Source organism: Rattus norvegicus, chromosome 6 (genome assembly GCF_036323735.1).
Source record: "Rattus norvegicus strain BN/NHsdMcwi chromosome 6, GRCr8, whole genome shotgun sequence".
NCBI lineage: Eukaryota > Metazoa > Chordata > Mammalia > Rodentia > Muridae > Rattus > Rattus norvegicus.
The window spans coordinates 135,474,125-135,491,287 of NC_086024.1; the positions used below are offsets into that span (position 1 = coordinate 135,474,125).

Sequence of the window (17,163 nt, forward strand, 5' to 3'; positions counted from 1 at the left end):
ATGACTGACCTTGTCTGTGTTACGTACGGTGAACTGTGGTATCCCTGAGGAACCATTAGGGTAAAGAAATGAGGAATTAGGCTTGGCTGTTATAAAGTTACCCGAAATTATGTATTTTACAGTCACATGACCTCCCACAGATACAAGATAGGATAGATGGAAATGCCCTACCTTTTTTTTTTTTTTTTTTTTTTTTTTTTGGTTCTTTTTTTCGGAGCTGGGGACCAAACCCAGGGCCTTGCGCTTCCTAGGTAAGCGCTCTACCACTGAGCTAAATCCCCAGCCCCGCCCTACCATTTTTTTAAGACAAGGTCTCACTATGTAGCTCAGGCTAGCCTGGAATTCATGATCCTCCTGCCTCAGCCTCCCTGATGCTGACTTCCTCCAGTATTTTTGAAGTGATTGTTGTACGTCTTTGTTCCTTCTTTTTAGATTCAAAGAGATGCAGCAACGATCATGCAGCCATACTTCACGTCCAATGGCCTGGTCACCAAGGCGCTGGAGCATGCCTTCAAGCTGGAGCACATCATGGACCTGACCCGCCTGCGCTGCCTGGGCTCACTCTTCTCCATGCTGCACCAGGCCTGCCGCAATGTGGCCCAGTACAATGCCAACCATCCTGATTTCCCCATGCAGATTGAGCAGCTGGAGCGCTACATTCAGGTCAGGGCTGGTCCTGGCAACTTGGGGCCTGAGAAACTCCAAAATACTGTGTCACTTTGAGTGTGTTGTTTCCTGTCTAAAGGTCAGGCTTTCATAGGAAGGCAGCGGCTAAGAGAATTACAGAGGGTATCCACTGTCCAAGGAGGCTTTGACCTAGCCTTGCCATCACTGTCTTTCCTTTGGTTCAGACCTCATAAAAGTTCATTTAATTTCTCCGTAGCGCTATCTGGTGTATGCCATCCTCTGGTCCTTATCTGGAGACAGCCGGCTGAAAATGAGAGCAGAGCTGGGCGAGTACATCAGAAGGATCACCACTGTGCCTCTGCCCACCGCGCCCAACATCCCCATCATTGACTATGAGGTAAGCATGGCCTGGGCGTGATTTGTCCTAGAGCAGCAGCCTGGCCTGAACTTGGCGTTATCTTGTAGTGTCTTTGATTTTGTAAGATAGCAGGAAGTGTGGATGCGCTTGTCCTGTCCTTCTTTTGGAGATTTAAACTGTGTTCAGATTAGGTAGTCCTGGAAGACAGGAGGCACAATAGCCCCGGAGTGATTTATCCCCATCTTGTGTTAGGTGTCCATCAGTGGAGAATGGTCACCGTGGCAGGCCAAGGTGCCTCAGATTGAAGTGGAGACACACAAGGTAGCAGCCCCAGATGTCGTCGTGCCAACCCTAGATACAGTCCGCCATGAAGCTCTCTTGTACACCTGGCTGGCTGAGCACAAACCCCTGGTCTTATGCGGCCCTCCTGGGTCTGGCAAGACCATGACACTCTTCAGCGCCCTCCGAGCCTTGCCTGACATGGAGGTAAGGCAACCAGGAGACGGTCTAAACCAACTTTTGGGCTGAAATACAGGTTTGAACATTGAAGCTCACTGTGTGTCTACTTACCAAAGGTTGTGGGCCTGAACTTCTCAAGTGCCACTACACCAGAGCTGTTGCTGAAGACGTTTGACCACTACTGCGAATACCGGCGCACCCCTAACGGTGTTGTCTTGGCTCCTGTTCAGCTTGGAAAGTGGCTAGTCCTGTTTTGTGATGAAATCAACTTGCCAGATATGGATAAGTACGGTACCCAGAGAGTCATCTCCTTCATCAGACAGGTGTGTGCTGGGGCCGCTCCTTCCCACCGTGCTGGGTCATCCACATCTTGCTCCTAACCGTTACACAATCTTTTCCTTCAGATGGTGGAGCATGGAGGCTTCTATCGTACCTCAGACCAAACATGGGTGAAGCTAGAGAGAATCCAGTTTGTTGGAGCTTGCAATCCGCCCACTGACCCTGGGAGAAAGCCCCTCTCACATAGGTAAGCATCTGCATGGTCTTGTGCCCATTGTGTCACATGCGTGTATCTGACTCAGACACACACACACACACACACACACGCACGCACGCACGCACGCACGCACGCACACAAGTACAGAGCACAGCAGCAGTCTGATTTGAATTACAAAGGTAACAAGAAGATAGAAGATGGGCTGGCCAGGTGTGTTGGTGAGTAAAGGAATTCCCTGACAACCTGAGTTCCATCCCCAGGACTCAAAGGGTGGAAAGAGAGAACCAGCATATGCAAGTCAGCCTCTGACTTCACAAGCACAGTGCTGTGTGCATCCGTGCCTGTGTGCGTGTCCTCACTAATTAATTGAAACATTGCATATAAAATGATTCCTCCTGGGCTAATTGTCCTGTACTGTAACCAAGAAGATAGGTTAAAAATGAAACCGGTAACAATTGGTCAAGGTGGTAATGTGCTATAATCCCAGCCGTTAGAGGCTGGGCCATCTGAGCTCAGAGTAAAACCATGTCAAGATGTGAAGAAAAGGTAAAGCACTAAGCCAAAGGCGTGCTCCAGTGCCGGACATGCAGCAGGTGTGTGCTGGCTTCCGTCCCTACAGTACCTCAGAAAATAACCCACCCCACCCCGCAGTGTGCTGGGGTTAGCACTGACATCCGTCCTGGTGTGTGTGACCGTGGCTGAGTCCAGGGTGAGGACTGAGCTCTGCTGTCCTTGTTCAGGTTCTTGCGCCACGTGCCTGTTGTGTATGTGGATTACCCAGGACCAGCCTCCCTGACGCAGATCTATGGCACCTTCAACCGCGCCATGCTGAGACTCATTCCCTCGCTCCGCACCTATGCAGAACCCCTCACCGCAGCCATGGTGGAGTTCTATACCATGTCCCAGGTACATGACGTCTCTTGAACCACTTTACTTTGCAGGGAAACACCTTGCTGAAGGACTGGGGTCCAGTAGGTCTGGTGCGTAGACTTGTCATCTCAGCTGCTAGGAGGTCGAGGCAGGAGGATTGCAAGTCCATCATTTGGTATTTTTTGGACAGTTAAAGATTATGGTAGGGATGGTAGTGAAATGATTTAGCTGGTGCTGCCACCAAGCCTCCTGATGACCCCAGAAACTCACATGATCAAAGGAGAGAACCAACTCACTCAAGTAACCTTTGGTGGATCACTACTCCAGTGTGTACACACACACACACACACACACACACACACACACACACACACACACACACACACAAGTTAATGCCTTCTGGCCTTCTGAGTCTTAGGATTAAATGTGTATGCCTGGCTTTTCAAGACAGGGTTTCACTGTGTAGCCCTGGCTGTCCTGAGTCTCGCTCTTCTAAAGCAGGCTGGCCTCCAACTCAGAGATCTCAGAGATCTGCCTGGGATCAAAGGTGTGCGCCACTTCCCGTGCCAGTGCGCGTCTTATGGATCCCAGGCTGACTTGGGACTCATTACTTAGCAAAGGGTGACACTGAACTCTGCCTCCCACAGACTGGGGATAGGGGTATGCACCACACCTGATCCTAGATGCTTGTTTCAGTGTAAAGTGAGAGGTTGGATGTAATTCACTTTGTGGCATCATGCTTTGTTGGGGCTTGTTGGAGGGGAAGGCCGTCTTTGTCCCCTGGTCTTCATTAGGAGTTTATTCATTTTATCTATCTCTGGGATGGAACCCAGGGCCTCTGATCTGACATCCTGGACAAGTGCTCTAGCAAAAACAGCCTAGCTCTTTCTATCGTAACACCGCTTACTAGTTCGTTCTTGGATAATTTAGGTCTCTTTACTACAGAAATGTTTATAGCATTTTACCTTTTAGCCTCTTTTCACGTTAGCAGACATCTTCATAAGCTTCCATTTTTTTTCTCCAGGAGAGATTTACTCAGGACACACAGCCACACTATATCTATTCACCCCGTGAGATGACTCGGTGGGTAAGAGGAATCTTTGAAGCACTGAGACCCCTGGAGACATTGCCTGTTGAAGGTCTCATTCGCATTTGGGCACATGAAGCCCTCCGTCTCTTCCAAGACAGGTAAGGAAAGCCTAGGATCTCTGATTATATTCTTCTGTCTTTGCATTCTGGGGTCCCGTCAGGTCCTGTGCAAGGCTGGCCCACCCATGCAGGATTGGACAGAGGGGAGAGTGGAGATAGCCTGGCATACTTTGGTGTGGATCACAGACACCTCCAGTTCTTGTTTTCATGGGATTCCCCAGTGTTTGCTGCTGCTGTGTGATTGGACAAGGCATTTCATGGACCTTTTTAAACAACATCCACACCCTCAGCCGTGGGTGTTGATGGGGGCTTTACACAGCACGGCTCACTGTAGGATGAACTCCCAGTAGTCCGCAGTGTACCACTCCTTCCTGTCACTCCGCATCTCAGCTCTCTTCTCTGAGCCAATTTGCTCTGCTGGCACCAGGGCTTTTGCTGTTACACTGTAAGTGGCCGCTGCCAGGGAAGACCTGGTGGGGCTGAGTGCCATGTGGCATGGCCGTCCTCTAGTTTGAGTCCCATAGGCAGAGTGTTGCTTCTCTTGTCTTTCAGGGTGTCTTGGAAATTACTGATACTTTTGTTATCTGAACTTTTTTAAATGCTCTCTTTATAGTTCAGTCTAGTTTCCATTTTATGAGTACTTCTTTTCCCTTCTCACCCTGGCCTGTCCCCCTTTTTTTCATGTTTTTAATCTGAAGTATTTTAGTATAAAAGTTTTTAGTTTTTCTATGTTTATGAGATTAGATTTCTAACTTTTTTGTTTGTTTTGAGACAGAGTCGCAGTGGTCATTGGAACTCACTCTGTAGACCAGGCTGGTCTCAAACTCACAGAGATTCTCCTGCCTCTGCCTCCCGAGTGCTGGGATTATAAGCAAGTGCGCCATGCTCAGCTTACATGCAGCTTTTCTTCTTCTTTTTTTTTTTTTTTTTTTTTTTTTTTTCGGAGCTGGGGACCGAACTCAGGGCCTTGCGCTTGCTAGGCAAGTGCTCTACCACTGAGCTAAATCCCCAACCCTTACATGCAGCTTTTCTTATCTGTGTGTGTAAGAGTCTTTGAGTACAGTCCTCAGGCAGAGGCCACTTCACAGTTGGTACTGAGTTGAGTTTCAGGAAGATGTTCTAAGCAGGGCCTGAGGGGAGGCTTGGAAGGTGAGGGTGAGCCATACAGAGCAGGCATAGGCCTGTCCTCCTCCTATCACACAGGGGGATCCTTGGCGATGACTTTGCAACCAGCCTGGCTGCATGAGACTCTGCCTTTAAAAAAACAAAACAAAACAAAACAAAACGCAAGGAGCCATCAAAACAGACAAAGCAAGGGCTGCACATGTCCCCCCTGCGTTTTATCTGCTGCTGCTGTGGAAAGGGCTGTTGTTGTTAAGTGAAGTCTTCTCTGTTGCTGACAACAAAATTGTAATTATTACATGGTACCACAGGGAAAATTTTAGTTAGACTAAAAAGTAATTGTGCATATAAATTCCGTTTTGGAAGCCTAGCATGATTGTACTTACCTATAAAATACTAACCCTTGAAAAAATGGGGCAGGATTTTCAATTCAAGGCAAAACTGGCCATAGAGTGAGACTTCCTAGAAATGGGTGTTCTTGTAGGTGTGTGTACACACATGCACACACACAGACCCCCACATGTATACACACATAGACCCCCACATGCACACAGACCCACATGCACATACACAGACCCCCCCACATGCACACACACAGACCCCCCCACATGCAAGCACACACAGATTCCCCATATGCACACACACACAGATCCCCATATGCACACATAGACCCCAATGTGCACACACACACAGACCTCCTCATGCACATCCAGACCCCCACATGCAAACACTACACAGATACCCACATACTTACAGAGACCCCCCCATAAACACACAGAGACACCACCTCAAGCACACACAGACACACACACACACACACAAATGTGCATAACAAGCTACATCTCTGCTGTGCACAGCACACCCACACTGGACAGTGTCTCTTCTCAGCTCTGTTGGATTGCAGTAGACCCCTTCCAGCACTCTGCAGGCTCCTGTGTTAGATGGAACACTGTTGTTATTCTTAGCAAGTATAAAAGACAGGTTTGAGCCATACAGGAGGCTGTGGGAATCAATTGAGTTTAGAGTTTAAAGGTGAGCCTGGGCAACATAGTAGATGTTGTAAAAAGGAACCAAATTTATCATTTGTTCCTTAAGTCAGTCACGTGTGGGGGCTGGAGACATGGCTCCGCCATTAAGAGCACTGACTGCTCTTCCAGAGGTCCTGAGTTCAATTCTCAGCAACCACATGGTGGCTCACAACCATCTGTGATGGGATCCGATGCCTTCTTCTGGTGTGTCTGAAGACAGCTACAGTGTACTGTACATACATAAAATAAATAAATGATTCTTTTTTAAAAAAACGAGTCATGTATGATGTCAGGTGCCACAGTTCTGTGTTTAGCATCAAAACATCAGATTGCTCAAGCCTCAGTCCCCATCCTGCCATGTTGCTGCTGTCCCAGGTCTCAGTGACTCTAACGCTTGCACTGCTCTCCTTTGAACAGGCTTGTGGAGGATGAAGAGCGGCGCTGGACTGATGAGAACATCGACATGGTTGCCTTGAAGCATTTCCCTAACATAGACAAAGAGAAAGCCATGAGCCGGCCTATCCTGTACAGCAACTGGCTGTCAAAGGTAACAGGCACCGTCCCTGAGGGGCTCTCCTGTCTCCTGCCTTCATGCTGAGAGTTATCTCTAGTCTGTAGCTAAGCTCGTGTCCTGCATGTCTGAGGCTTGCTTTCAGCAGAGGCACTAAGCCCCAGGAGGCACTTCGCCAACCCAGACTTTTGACTGTACTCTTCTGTGTGTGATGACCCACACAGCAGGAGCAGCGGGCTCTAGCAGCTGCAAATGAACACCACACGGGCTTCAGTCCCCAGCACACCAAAAATGGGGTGGTCGTGAGTGCTTTATATGAGAGCTTCTTACTGACAGATGCTAAGCAGTGGTGACGTGCACATAGCTGTGAGTTGTCCTTCTCCTATAAAAAGAGAAGGGCGGGGTTGGGGATTTAGCTCAGTGGTAGAGCGCTTGCAAGGCCCTGGGTTCGATCCCCAGCTCCAAAAAAAAAAAAAAAAAAAAGGAGAGAGAAAAGGGCACTTCCTAGTTAGTCTTGATGTATATTTCATGCACAGATCACTACTGACACCAGGTGAGTCCACACTTCCGGTGAGGAGACCACACTCTAAAAGCAGAGAGGGGACGGGGATCTCAGTCTGGGAGTTCTGACAGGCGAGCTGTGCACTGGGTTTGAAGAGTCTTCAGCTGGGCTGGGGTCATAGCTCGGTGATGGAGTGCTAGCCTGATGCACCCCACCCTGACATACCCAAGAACGGAAGTCTAAGCACATAGCTGTGTCGGCTACTTAGGAGGCAATGGCAAGGTGATCTCCTGAGCCCAAGGAAGCATAAGGAGTCCCCACCCCACAAAAGGAGGCATGTCACACAACAGGGGCGCTACCCAGCAGAAGCTGACTGCAGCAGAGTGGGTTCCGTGTCACGATTCCATACTGTAGCCCATCTTTATCATTTTCAGGATACCCCAGTGTTTTTTCTTTCACTCTTTACAGCATTGGTTCTCAGCCTTCCTGCTGCTGCAGCCCTTTAATACAGTTGCTTCTGTGTTGACCCCATAACAGTATTTTCATTGCTGATTCCTAAGTGTAATTGTGCTACTGTTAGGAATCTATAAATATCTGATATGCAGGATGATCTTAGGTGACCCCTGTAAAAGGGTCATTTGACGCCGTATGCACACGCTCATGCGTGTGTGTAGACCCATAGGTTAAGAACCGCTGATTGACAGGGTCCTCTGAAGAACAAGCGTTCTTACCAGTTTAACTATTTGTAGTTGTGGTGTGAGCTGTGGGTCGTGTGCACACGTGTCCTGTGTAAAGTTATTTTTTATGCTGCAGTGTCACTGTCCTGTTAGGCTTCCCTGCGTTCTTGGATGTGACTTCCAGCTGTCATCCTCTGCTGATCTGTTCTCTGGTTTCTGTCCTGGTTAGAGTAGCACAGGCTCAAACACCTGGGTCTTTTTCATGAATCTCTGCTGTTCAAGTGCAGCTTAGAATTGGCTTGCCGGCTTCCCCCAACAGCGCCACAGGCCAGCTTTGAGCTTTTGATGGGAGCACACTGAGTCTGGGTCTGGGTTTCCATGAGCTAACCAGTGTGGGGTGTGCTTTTTCTTTTCTTTTTTTTCTCTTCTCTTCTTTTCTTTTCTTTTCTTTTCTTTTCTCAAGATAGGACTTGTCTGGGTAGCTCTAGCTGTCCTAGAACTCCCTCCATAGATCAGGCTGGTTTTGAACTCCCAGAGATCCACCTGCTTCAGCCTCCCAATGGAATCAAGGGCATGTGCCACTACCACCACCCAGCTAGATGTGTGCTTTCTATAGTGAGGTCTACAGAAGAATCTGACCATGTGACATTCTGAGGTGTCTACTGTCCTCTTGCTGTGCTTTTTCAGCAGTTCCTCAGTGTCATAGTCACATGTCTAACAGCTCAGTGACCTCTTCTGATGAATGTGTGCTCCCTTTTTTGCCCCCAAATAGGACTATATCCCAGTTGACCAAGAGGAGCTAAGGGATTATGTCAAGGCTAGGCTGAAGGTCTTCTATGAAGAAGAGCTTGACGTTCCCCTGGTCTTGTTCAATGAAGTGCTGGACCATGTGCTCAGGATTGACAGGTAGGCCTCTGTTCTGCCGAGTCCTCTGGGGTGTGCGGGTTCACAGTGACCTCGTGCTGTCTTCCCCACCTCACTCAGCCTTGCTGCTGAGCACCTTCCCTTATTTTCAGTCCGCCTGTCTCCCCATCCTGAACTTTGAGTCCCAGAAGAATCTTTTTCTCCCCCACCTCTGTACACGTGCCACCAGTTAGCATCCTTCAACCTCGAGCTAGAACTGGGCTCATCTCTCTCCTGTCACTGGCACCTGGGGGGCAGGGCTGTGTCTTCCTGGTCTTTGTCCACTAGCCACTGCACACAGCCACTGCTCATCAGATCCTTTAATATACAAACTCAAGTTAAGACATGGTGAAAATGTTATGTGCAGATGGGAGGTGGGGCATGCAGGCCTGAACATTTACCCCTCTAACTAATGATGTTTCAGGATATTCCGACAACCTCAAGGCCACTTGCTTCTCATTGGTGTTAGTGGAGCTGGAAAGACCACCCTGTCTCGGTTTGTCGCCTGGATGAATGGCTTGAGTGTCTATCAGATTAAGGTGGGTCTGTTGGTGGCCTCAGTCCCAGAGGTGGGGTCTTGGTTCTGCATGTAGCTGTTGAATGGGGAAAGCTAACTCTAGGCTGGTTCTGTAGGTCCACAGGAAATACACTGGGGAAGACTTTGATGAAGACCTCAGGACAGTGCTGCGACGCTCGGGCTGCAAAAATGAGAAGATAGCATTCATAATGGATGAATCCAATGTCTTAGACTCTGGGTTCCTGGAACGAATGAATACTCTGCTGGCCAACGGCGAGGTGAGGGGGCTGAGTGTGCTGGGATGTGTCTCGTGGCCCCTCATCACGAGGTGAGGGAGCCACGGCAAGGCTGTTGTTTCTGCAGGTTCCTGGGCTCTTTGAAGGGGACGAGTATGCCACGTTGATGACTCAGTGCAAAGAGGGAGCACAGAAGGAGGGCCTCATGCTGGACTCACATGAGGAGCTCTACAAGTGGTTCACCAGCCAGGTGATCCGCAACCTGCACGTGGTGTTCACCATGAACCCGTCCTCAGAGGGGCTCAAGGACAGGGCGGCCACGTCACCAGCCCTTTTCAACAGGTAATGCTGCCCTTTGCCAGTTCCAGGCCTGAGGACTGGACCTCCCTCGGAGGGTCACCCACGGTTAGGAGCTTTTGTGTGAGATGTGGGCGTCTTTTTCAGGTGTGTGCTGAACTGGTTTGGTGACTGGTCCACAGAAGCACTCTATCAAGTTGGCAAAGAATTCACCAGTAAAATGGACCTGGAGAAGCCAAACTATATAGTGCCTGACTACATGCCAGTTGTGTACGATAAACTTCCACAGCCCCCAACACACCGGGAAGCCATTGTGAACAGCTGTGTGTTTGTTCATCAGACTCTTCACCAGGTATGTATAATTTGGGGCACAACACAGACAGCAACACTGAGTGGCTTAAGATAGACCTTCGAGAGCTTCCCATCTGACCCTGCACCCTCACGACAAGCAGATACTCTTCGCACCCCTTCCTTCTTGACCCCCACTCTTGTTAGCACTCTTGTCTTCCCTTCACACTGCCTGCCCAGGCTGGTTCCCTCAAGAGCAGGAGGCACTCACTCTGTCTCCTTAACTGGTCGGCTGGGGACCAGTGAGATGGCTCAGTGGGTAAAGGTGGCAGGAGAGGACCTGTCTCCCAACAGCTGTCTTCTGACTTCTCACACAAACCATGGCACACATGCCCGCCCGCGTGCCGTGTAGGAGCACAGGAGCGGTGTCTGCAGTGGATCCTCACTCTGCACTCAGAAGTGTAGCAGGAGGCTAACTGCTGACCTCAGTGGTCAGCCCTCACTTTAGGTACTTTCTAACAGACAGTCCAGTCTGCCGTCTGTTGAGAAAGCTTTATGAAACCCACTCAGAGCTGTGTGTAGCCTATCACATGGTGTTCCCACAGCCCTGTTGCCCTGTTTCTGATCTCTCCCTTCCAGCCAGTAACCAAAGCTGTCTGTCCGTCACATAAAACCTGTTCTTAAAGCTGAGCATGGTGGCTCATTCCTTTAATCCTAGCACTCGAGAAGCAGAGGCAAGTAGATCTGAGTTCAAGGACAGCCTGGGTCTACAAAGCAAGTTCCAGGATAGCTGGGGCTACAGAGAGAAACCTTGACTCAGGGAAAACCATGTTCTTAGTTTTTGTGTTCACTGAGAATGAGCAAACGGAGTCTAGACTCTGCCTTTGGTAAACATGCTTACAGTCCCGGGTAAGGACTCAAAATAGCTTAGCATTTAAGAGCACTGGCTATTCTTCCAAAGGACCTGGGTTCTAGTCCCAGCACCCATACAGCAGCTCACAACTCTGTGTAACTCCAGACAGGGGATCCCCAGCACCCCCTTCTGGACTCCTTAGGTACCTGGCATGCACTTGGTACCCAGATACACATGTAGGCAAAACACTCACTCACGTTCTTCAAATTAAAACAAGCAAGCAAACAAAAAACCAGGAGAAAGTGTATTCACCATCCTGTCTTACGTAGTAAGGCCCTATCTCAAACAGAACTCAAACATGACCAATAATGGCATTGTCAATCAGTTGTTCGTGGAGCTTTTCATGTAAAATATGAAGCCAAGTGTGGTGGCCCGCACCTGTACTCCCAGTGCGTGGGAGATAGAGCCAGGAGGACCAGGGCTACATAGTTAGAGGTTAGCCCTTCCAGTGACGTAGGGCTGCAGAAAACCCTACCTCAGAAACACAAAAGAACTGTCACCAGGATGGGTATTTTGTGTGCTGTCACTCATCAGGATTAAAGGACTTAAGTCTTTGTGAGCTGAGACTGGCGTGAGCGTGTGACTCATCAGGGTCAGACCGACTCCCCATGTCACTGCCATCTAGCAGGACAGAGTTGGCTGGGGTTAAGAGTTGAGTTTTGTTCTCCAAAAGGCTAACGCACGCCTGGCAAAGCGAGGCGGCAGAACAATGGCCATCACACCTCGGCACTACCTGGACTTCATCAACCACTACGCCAACCTCTTCCATGAGAAGCGCAGCGAGTTGGAGGAGCAGCAGATGCACCTGAACGTTGGGCTCCGAAAAATCAAAGAGACTGTGGACCAGGTAGAGCAGGAGCAGGAGCCCCACCCTATAGGGCCAACAGAGAACTTGCTGCATGTCTGAGTGTGGTTTTGTTCCTTAGGTGGAAGAACTGCGCCGTGACCTGAGGATCAAGAGCCAAGAGCTGGAGGTCAAGAACGCAGCAGCCAATGACAAGCTGAAGAAAATGGTGAAAGACCAGCAAGAGGCTGAGAAGAAAAAGGTATCTCTCTCTCTTCCCAGGAACTGTGCCCTGCTGGCTGGCATGTGCCGTCTCTAATGCCAGCAGGAGGTGTGGTTCAAAGCTAAAGTTAACGGTTAGCAGGTGTGTGTCAGCAGACGCAAAGAACTGGTTACGGTTCGCTTAGTTAGCAAGCTCACCAGCGCTTTAGCCGTCTACACCTCCGCCATCGTTGCTTCGCAGGTCATGAGCCAAGAAATTCAGGAGCAGCTGCACAAGCAGCAGGAAGTGATTGCAGATAAGCAGATGAGTGTCAAGGAGGATCTGGATAAAGTAGAGCCTGCTGTCATCGAGGCCCAGAATGGTATGTGACTGTTGTCAGCTTGGACTCGGCTTCACTGAAGACACTGACTGAGGCCCTGTGGTGTACATTTCTGGAAGTGTGGAAAGCAACACTTAAGTACTTCAGCCTGTCTCCCCTTAGAGCGCTCATGACACTATCTGAATTCACTGTAATAAGCCTTTCTCTTAAAAGAAAACTGGCAAAACTACGTCATGATGAGCCTCATGCCTCAAGCCTGTGATCACAAGTACTAGTAAAGCTAAGGCAGGAAAATACTGAGGCCCACTCTCCAAAAAAACAAAGTAAAAAAAAAAAAAAAAAAAAAATGGGAGCTGGAAAAATGGCTCAGCAGTGAAGAGCTCTGATTGCTTTTGCAGGGGACCCAGGTTCAGTTCCCAGCACCCACTTGGCAGTTCTTAACTACCTGTAACTCAAGTTGCTCTGGTTCCAGTCTCCTTTTCTAGCTGCCTCAGGCACTGCGAGCACATGGTACACATGCACACTTGCAGGCAGAAGACACCGTGCAGCATGCCCAGTATACATATACACATGCGCACAGCAGGCAGTTTTCTGAGTTTGAGGCCAGCCTAGTCTACAGTAATAAGACCTTGTCCATAAATAATTTTCTTAAATAAAATACAAATGGGCTGAGATGTTTAGGGATAGATCACTTTCGTAGCTGGCTGGAGGCCCTGGAAAATGTTAGTGCTGCTGCTTTGTGTTGTGGTGTCATGGGGCTTTGTGTTGGTGATGTCATGGGGCTTTGTGTTGGTGATGTCATAGGGCTTTGTGTTGATGGTGTCACGGGGCTTTGTGTTGATGGTGTCACGGGGCTTTGTGCTGGTGATGTCACAGGGCTTTGTGCTGGTGATGTCACAGGGCTTTGTGTTGGTGATGTCACAGGGCTTTGTGTTGTTGTGTCACAGGGCTTTGTGTTGTTTGTGTCACAGGGCTTTGTGTTGGTGGTGGTGGGATTTTTTCTCTGCAGAGGAGTATGGAGACAGGGTCACTCTGCCTCCCCAACTGACCTTGAACTTGGGGTCATCTTTCCTCAGCTTTCCGGGTGTGGGGTTATATAGTCTTGTACCATACATTGTCAACACTTCGTTTGGCCCTTCCTGACTTGAATTCTTGAGGAAGTGTCACTGGCTCATAGTGATTTGAGTGCATGGCCGTGGCCAGTGGTGACTGCCTTGATGGTCACTAGCCATTCTTCCCGTTTCTAGAAAGCCTGCAGAGTTCACAGCACTGCCCGTGCTGGTTTTGGTTTTCCATGCACAGATAGGTTTGAAGGATGAGTTTCCTATTGAGGAATTAAAAGCATTTTACTAAAAACTTAAGTCTGAAAGACTGCATTTCAGTTTTTAAAGGTATTGGCCTCTTTCTAGAACAGTTGTACATTGTAGCACATTAGTGAGGCATGCGCAGGCCTCAGCCTGTTTGTGGCTTGGGGCCGCTATCTGCCTCAGAAAGCAAAAATGGAGGTTTTATCTTCTAGGAGAACAAGTCATCTTCTCTGAAAGGTTTACCTCTCCTATATACGTTATAAGAGAGAAAATAGCTCGGTGTGATGACCTGACCTTTAATCCCAGCACTTGGGAGGCAAAGGCAAGTGAATCTCTGTGAGTTCCAGGACAGCCTGGGCTACATAGGGAGGACCTTGTCCCAAAAAGAGAAAATTCCTACAGCTGGTTGGAAATGTCATTCTTGGAACTGTGCATGTGTTTTTCAAGGAACAGCTCAGCTTGCCTTTAGGCTAAGTGGGGTGAAGGATGCTATCTAAGGATTTGAGGGAGACCTGACCCTTCTCCAGCCTCTGAGTGGAGCAGGAGCCCTTGGTGATGATGGTGGTCCTCACTCGGATATTGTCTGTCTCCCCACTTCCCCACCCGACCCTGCTGAGCAGCTGTGAAGTCCATCAAGAAGCAGCACCTGGTGGAGGTAAGGTCCATGGCCAACCCTCCAGCTGCCGTGAAGCTGGCTCTGGAGTCCATCTGCCTGCTGCTTGGTGAGAGCACCACGGACTGGAAGCAGATCCGCTCCATCATCATGAGAGAGAACTTCATCCCCACCATCGTCAACTTCTCAGCCGAGGAGATCAGGTGAGGCCATCGCTTTAGCCATTGTGGAGGACTGATCATGCCTGGGAGGCTTCCTGTTTTCTGGCAGTTGGCGTTTTCCAGAAGCTCTGCTTGGTGTTCTCTGGCTTGCATCTACCAGAAGGGAGTATGGGTCAAGCTCACCCCACAGGTGCCTTGTGAGAATGACTGCCTAAGAGAGAAAGCTAGCATCCTCCTCTGCTTGTGTTTCTGATCTCACTCTGCCCACAGTCAGTTTCATCCGAGCTGTGAGGGCCACAGCGGAGCACAGCTCTTCCCATCTGTTGCACCAGAACTGGCTGGAGTTGCTCTAGTGATGAGGGCAGAGCCAGCATGGCTGTCCTTGTCAGCCCTGTCAGTTTCCCCTGAGAACCAGAGTGTAGCCCGCAGTGTCTTACGTGCCAGCCCTTTACATCTGCCTTGCATGGAAAAGCCTTTTTATTCCATGCGTGCTTACAAACAATTCCCCTCTCAGTGACGCCATAAGAGAGAAGATGAAGAAAAACTACATGTCCAACCCCAGTTACAACTACGAAATCGTCAACCGGGCTTCTCTGGCTTGCGGCCCTATGGTGAAGTGGGCAATTGCACAGGTAGGTCCCTAAGCACTGCGGGGGAGGAGGGACAGACTCTCCTGCCATCTTGTTTCCCTTCGCTCAGTGTTGCTGCAGTGGTGATTTTCTAGTTTTTCATTTATTGTTTGTCTTCCAAGCAAGGGCAATTATACAGATTAGGTGAGGCGTCTGTGACTGCCAGGAGGAAAAGATACAGTCATGGTGTTAGGTTAGACGTGGGCCAACCACAGCCAGCTTATGAGAAAGGAAAAGGCACCCAAGGATTGGAAGTGGGCTGGTAGCCTGGGAAGGATCCAGGAAGCCGATTCCCATGTTGGGGACGGAGGGGGGACATGAGGGCTGTGTCCAACAGTCCGTTCTACCTGTACCTGGTTCTGAGGCCCCAACACTGGTCTCCAGGCTTGCGGGACAGGCACCGTGACTTGCTCCCCATCTCGCTCGCCATACGGTTGGGTTTTAGTTCAGTTTAGTTTGTATTTTCTGTTTTTAGGGTTTGTTTTCATGATTTTTCTATCCCTGTCTGTGTGTCTGTGTTGTGGGTGTGCCCATGAGGGCAGGTGACTGAGTACCCCAGAGGGCTCAGATTTCCTGAGCTCCCTGAAATGAGTGCTGGCCGCCCTCCCCTTGCTCTTAGCTGCTGACTGGGTTTGTGAGAGTCTTTATAACCCAGGCTACTTCAGCCTCCTGCACGCCAGGCACCGGCCTGGCTTATTTTGCTTGGCCACACTAAGGAATGGGTGTCACTGTGGCATGTCCCGTATTCCTTTCGTCCTGCATTGCTCCTGTCACTTAGCATCACACTGAGTGCTTTGCCCCTCCCAGCTCAATTATGCAGACATGTTAAAGCGAGTGGAGCCCCTGCGGAATGAGCTGCAGAAGCTGGAAGATGATGCCAAGGACAACCAGCAGAAAGCCAATGAGGTGGAGCAGATGATCCGGGATCTGGAAGCCAGCATCGCCCGCTACAAGGAGGAGTATGCTGTCCTCATCTCGGAGGCCCAGGCCATCAAGGCAGACCTGGCAGCTGTCGAAGCGAAAGTGAGCCTTCTGCCACCCCGGGGAAGCCAAGATCAACAGTGTTGATTGACTCATGCAGCATTGGTCTTGTTGAGGCAGTAAATGTGTGTGTGTGTGTGTGTCTATCTGTGCTGTGTTGTGGTCCTGAGTTTGCACTCACTCCCTCCTCGCTCACCAGCCTATCTTCCCCCTCTGGCCACACCCAACTGTTCTCACCTCAGGCAAATCCCAGAGCTTTCGGATCTCTCAAGGCTGAAAGTTAACTCTGCCCTTGGTTTGTGCTTTAGAGAGAGATCCCAGAACCCATGCCGTTTAGTGTCTGTAATACAGTCTCCTCTCGGGGCCATGGGCCATCTGAGTGCTTCAGTCCTCCCCAGGCCCTGCACACAACCTAGGGGTCTAGCGTGTGTGTGCCATGCCACACATGTGGAAACCAGAGGGCATTTCTGTGAAGTTGGTTCTCTCCTCTCACTGTTCAGATCTCGGGTGGAACTCAGGTCATCAGGCTTGATGGCATCTCAGTGACCTAGGGGATGAGGTCCTTGTAGTATAATATTCGGTGTGATCCTAAACATGTTATTTGATTTATTTTTTTTCCTCCCTTAGGTAAACCGAAGCACTGCACTTCTAAAGAGTTTATCTGCTGAAAGGGAACGTTGGGAAAAGACAAGTGAAACGTTCAAAAACCAGATGTCTACCATTGCTGGGGACTGCCTCCTGTCGGCGGCCTTCATTGCTTATGCAGGCTACTTTGACCAGCAGATGCGCCAGAACTTGTTCACCACCTGGTCTCATCACTTACAGCAAGCCAACATCCAGGTAACAGGCACGCAGAGCTGAGTCAGCCTGTGGGCACACCAGCACTGGCTGGCACACTGACAGCCTCCCCCTTCCAGTTCCGCACAGACATTGCCAGGACGGAGTACCTCTCCAATGCTGACGAGCGCCTCCGCTGGCAGGCCAGCTCCCTGCCTGCTGACGACCTGTGCACAGAAAACGCCATCATGCTAAAGCGGTTCAATAGGTATGTGCTTGTAGAAGGGCCAGCGGCGAGCTGTCCTGCTCATGGTATCCAGACAGCTTGTTTACAAATGGAAGGAGAGTGGTTGTGGGAGGCAGTGCTAAGAGGTCAACGTTCACTTTTACGTCTTTACTGAATTCGGCTTACCACA

At 49.8% G+C, this 17,163-nt stretch overlaps 1 protein-coding gene across 2 annotated transcripts in view; it reads left to right on the forward strand.

The window, feature by feature from the left end:
• Nucleotides 1–17,163, forward strand: part of Dync1h1 (dynein cytoplasmic 1 heavy chain 1) — a 65,743-nt gene that overhangs the window by 37,750 nt on the left and 10,830 nt on the right. For both annotated transcript variants that reach the window (XM_039111848.2, NM_019226.3), the window contains 21 exon segments: nucleotides 433–663; nucleotides 884–1,024; nucleotides 1,238–1,471; nucleotides 1,561–1,767; nucleotides 1,849–1,970; nucleotides 2,681–2,846; nucleotides 3,835–3,998; nucleotides 6,527–6,656; nucleotides 8,572–8,705; nucleotides 9,127–9,241; nucleotides 9,336–9,497; nucleotides 9,583–9,797; nucleotides 9,900–10,104; nucleotides 11,627–11,800; nucleotides 11,880–11,999; nucleotides 12,201–12,321; nucleotides 14,207–14,402; nucleotides 14,875–14,992; nucleotides 15,797–16,012; nucleotides 16,598–16,810; nucleotides 16,888–17,015. In XM_039111848.2, coding sequence (XP_038967776.1) covers nucleotides 433–663; nucleotides 884–1,024; nucleotides 1,238–1,471; nucleotides 1,561–1,767; nucleotides 1,849–1,970; nucleotides 2,681–2,846; nucleotides 3,835–3,998; nucleotides 6,527–6,656; nucleotides 8,572–8,705; nucleotides 9,127–9,241; nucleotides 9,336–9,497; nucleotides 9,583–9,797; nucleotides 9,900–10,104; nucleotides 11,627–11,800; nucleotides 11,880–11,999; nucleotides 12,201–12,321; nucleotides 14,207–14,402; nucleotides 14,875–14,992; nucleotides 15,797–16,012; nucleotides 16,598–16,810; nucleotides 16,888–17,015 — 3,512 coding nt within the window.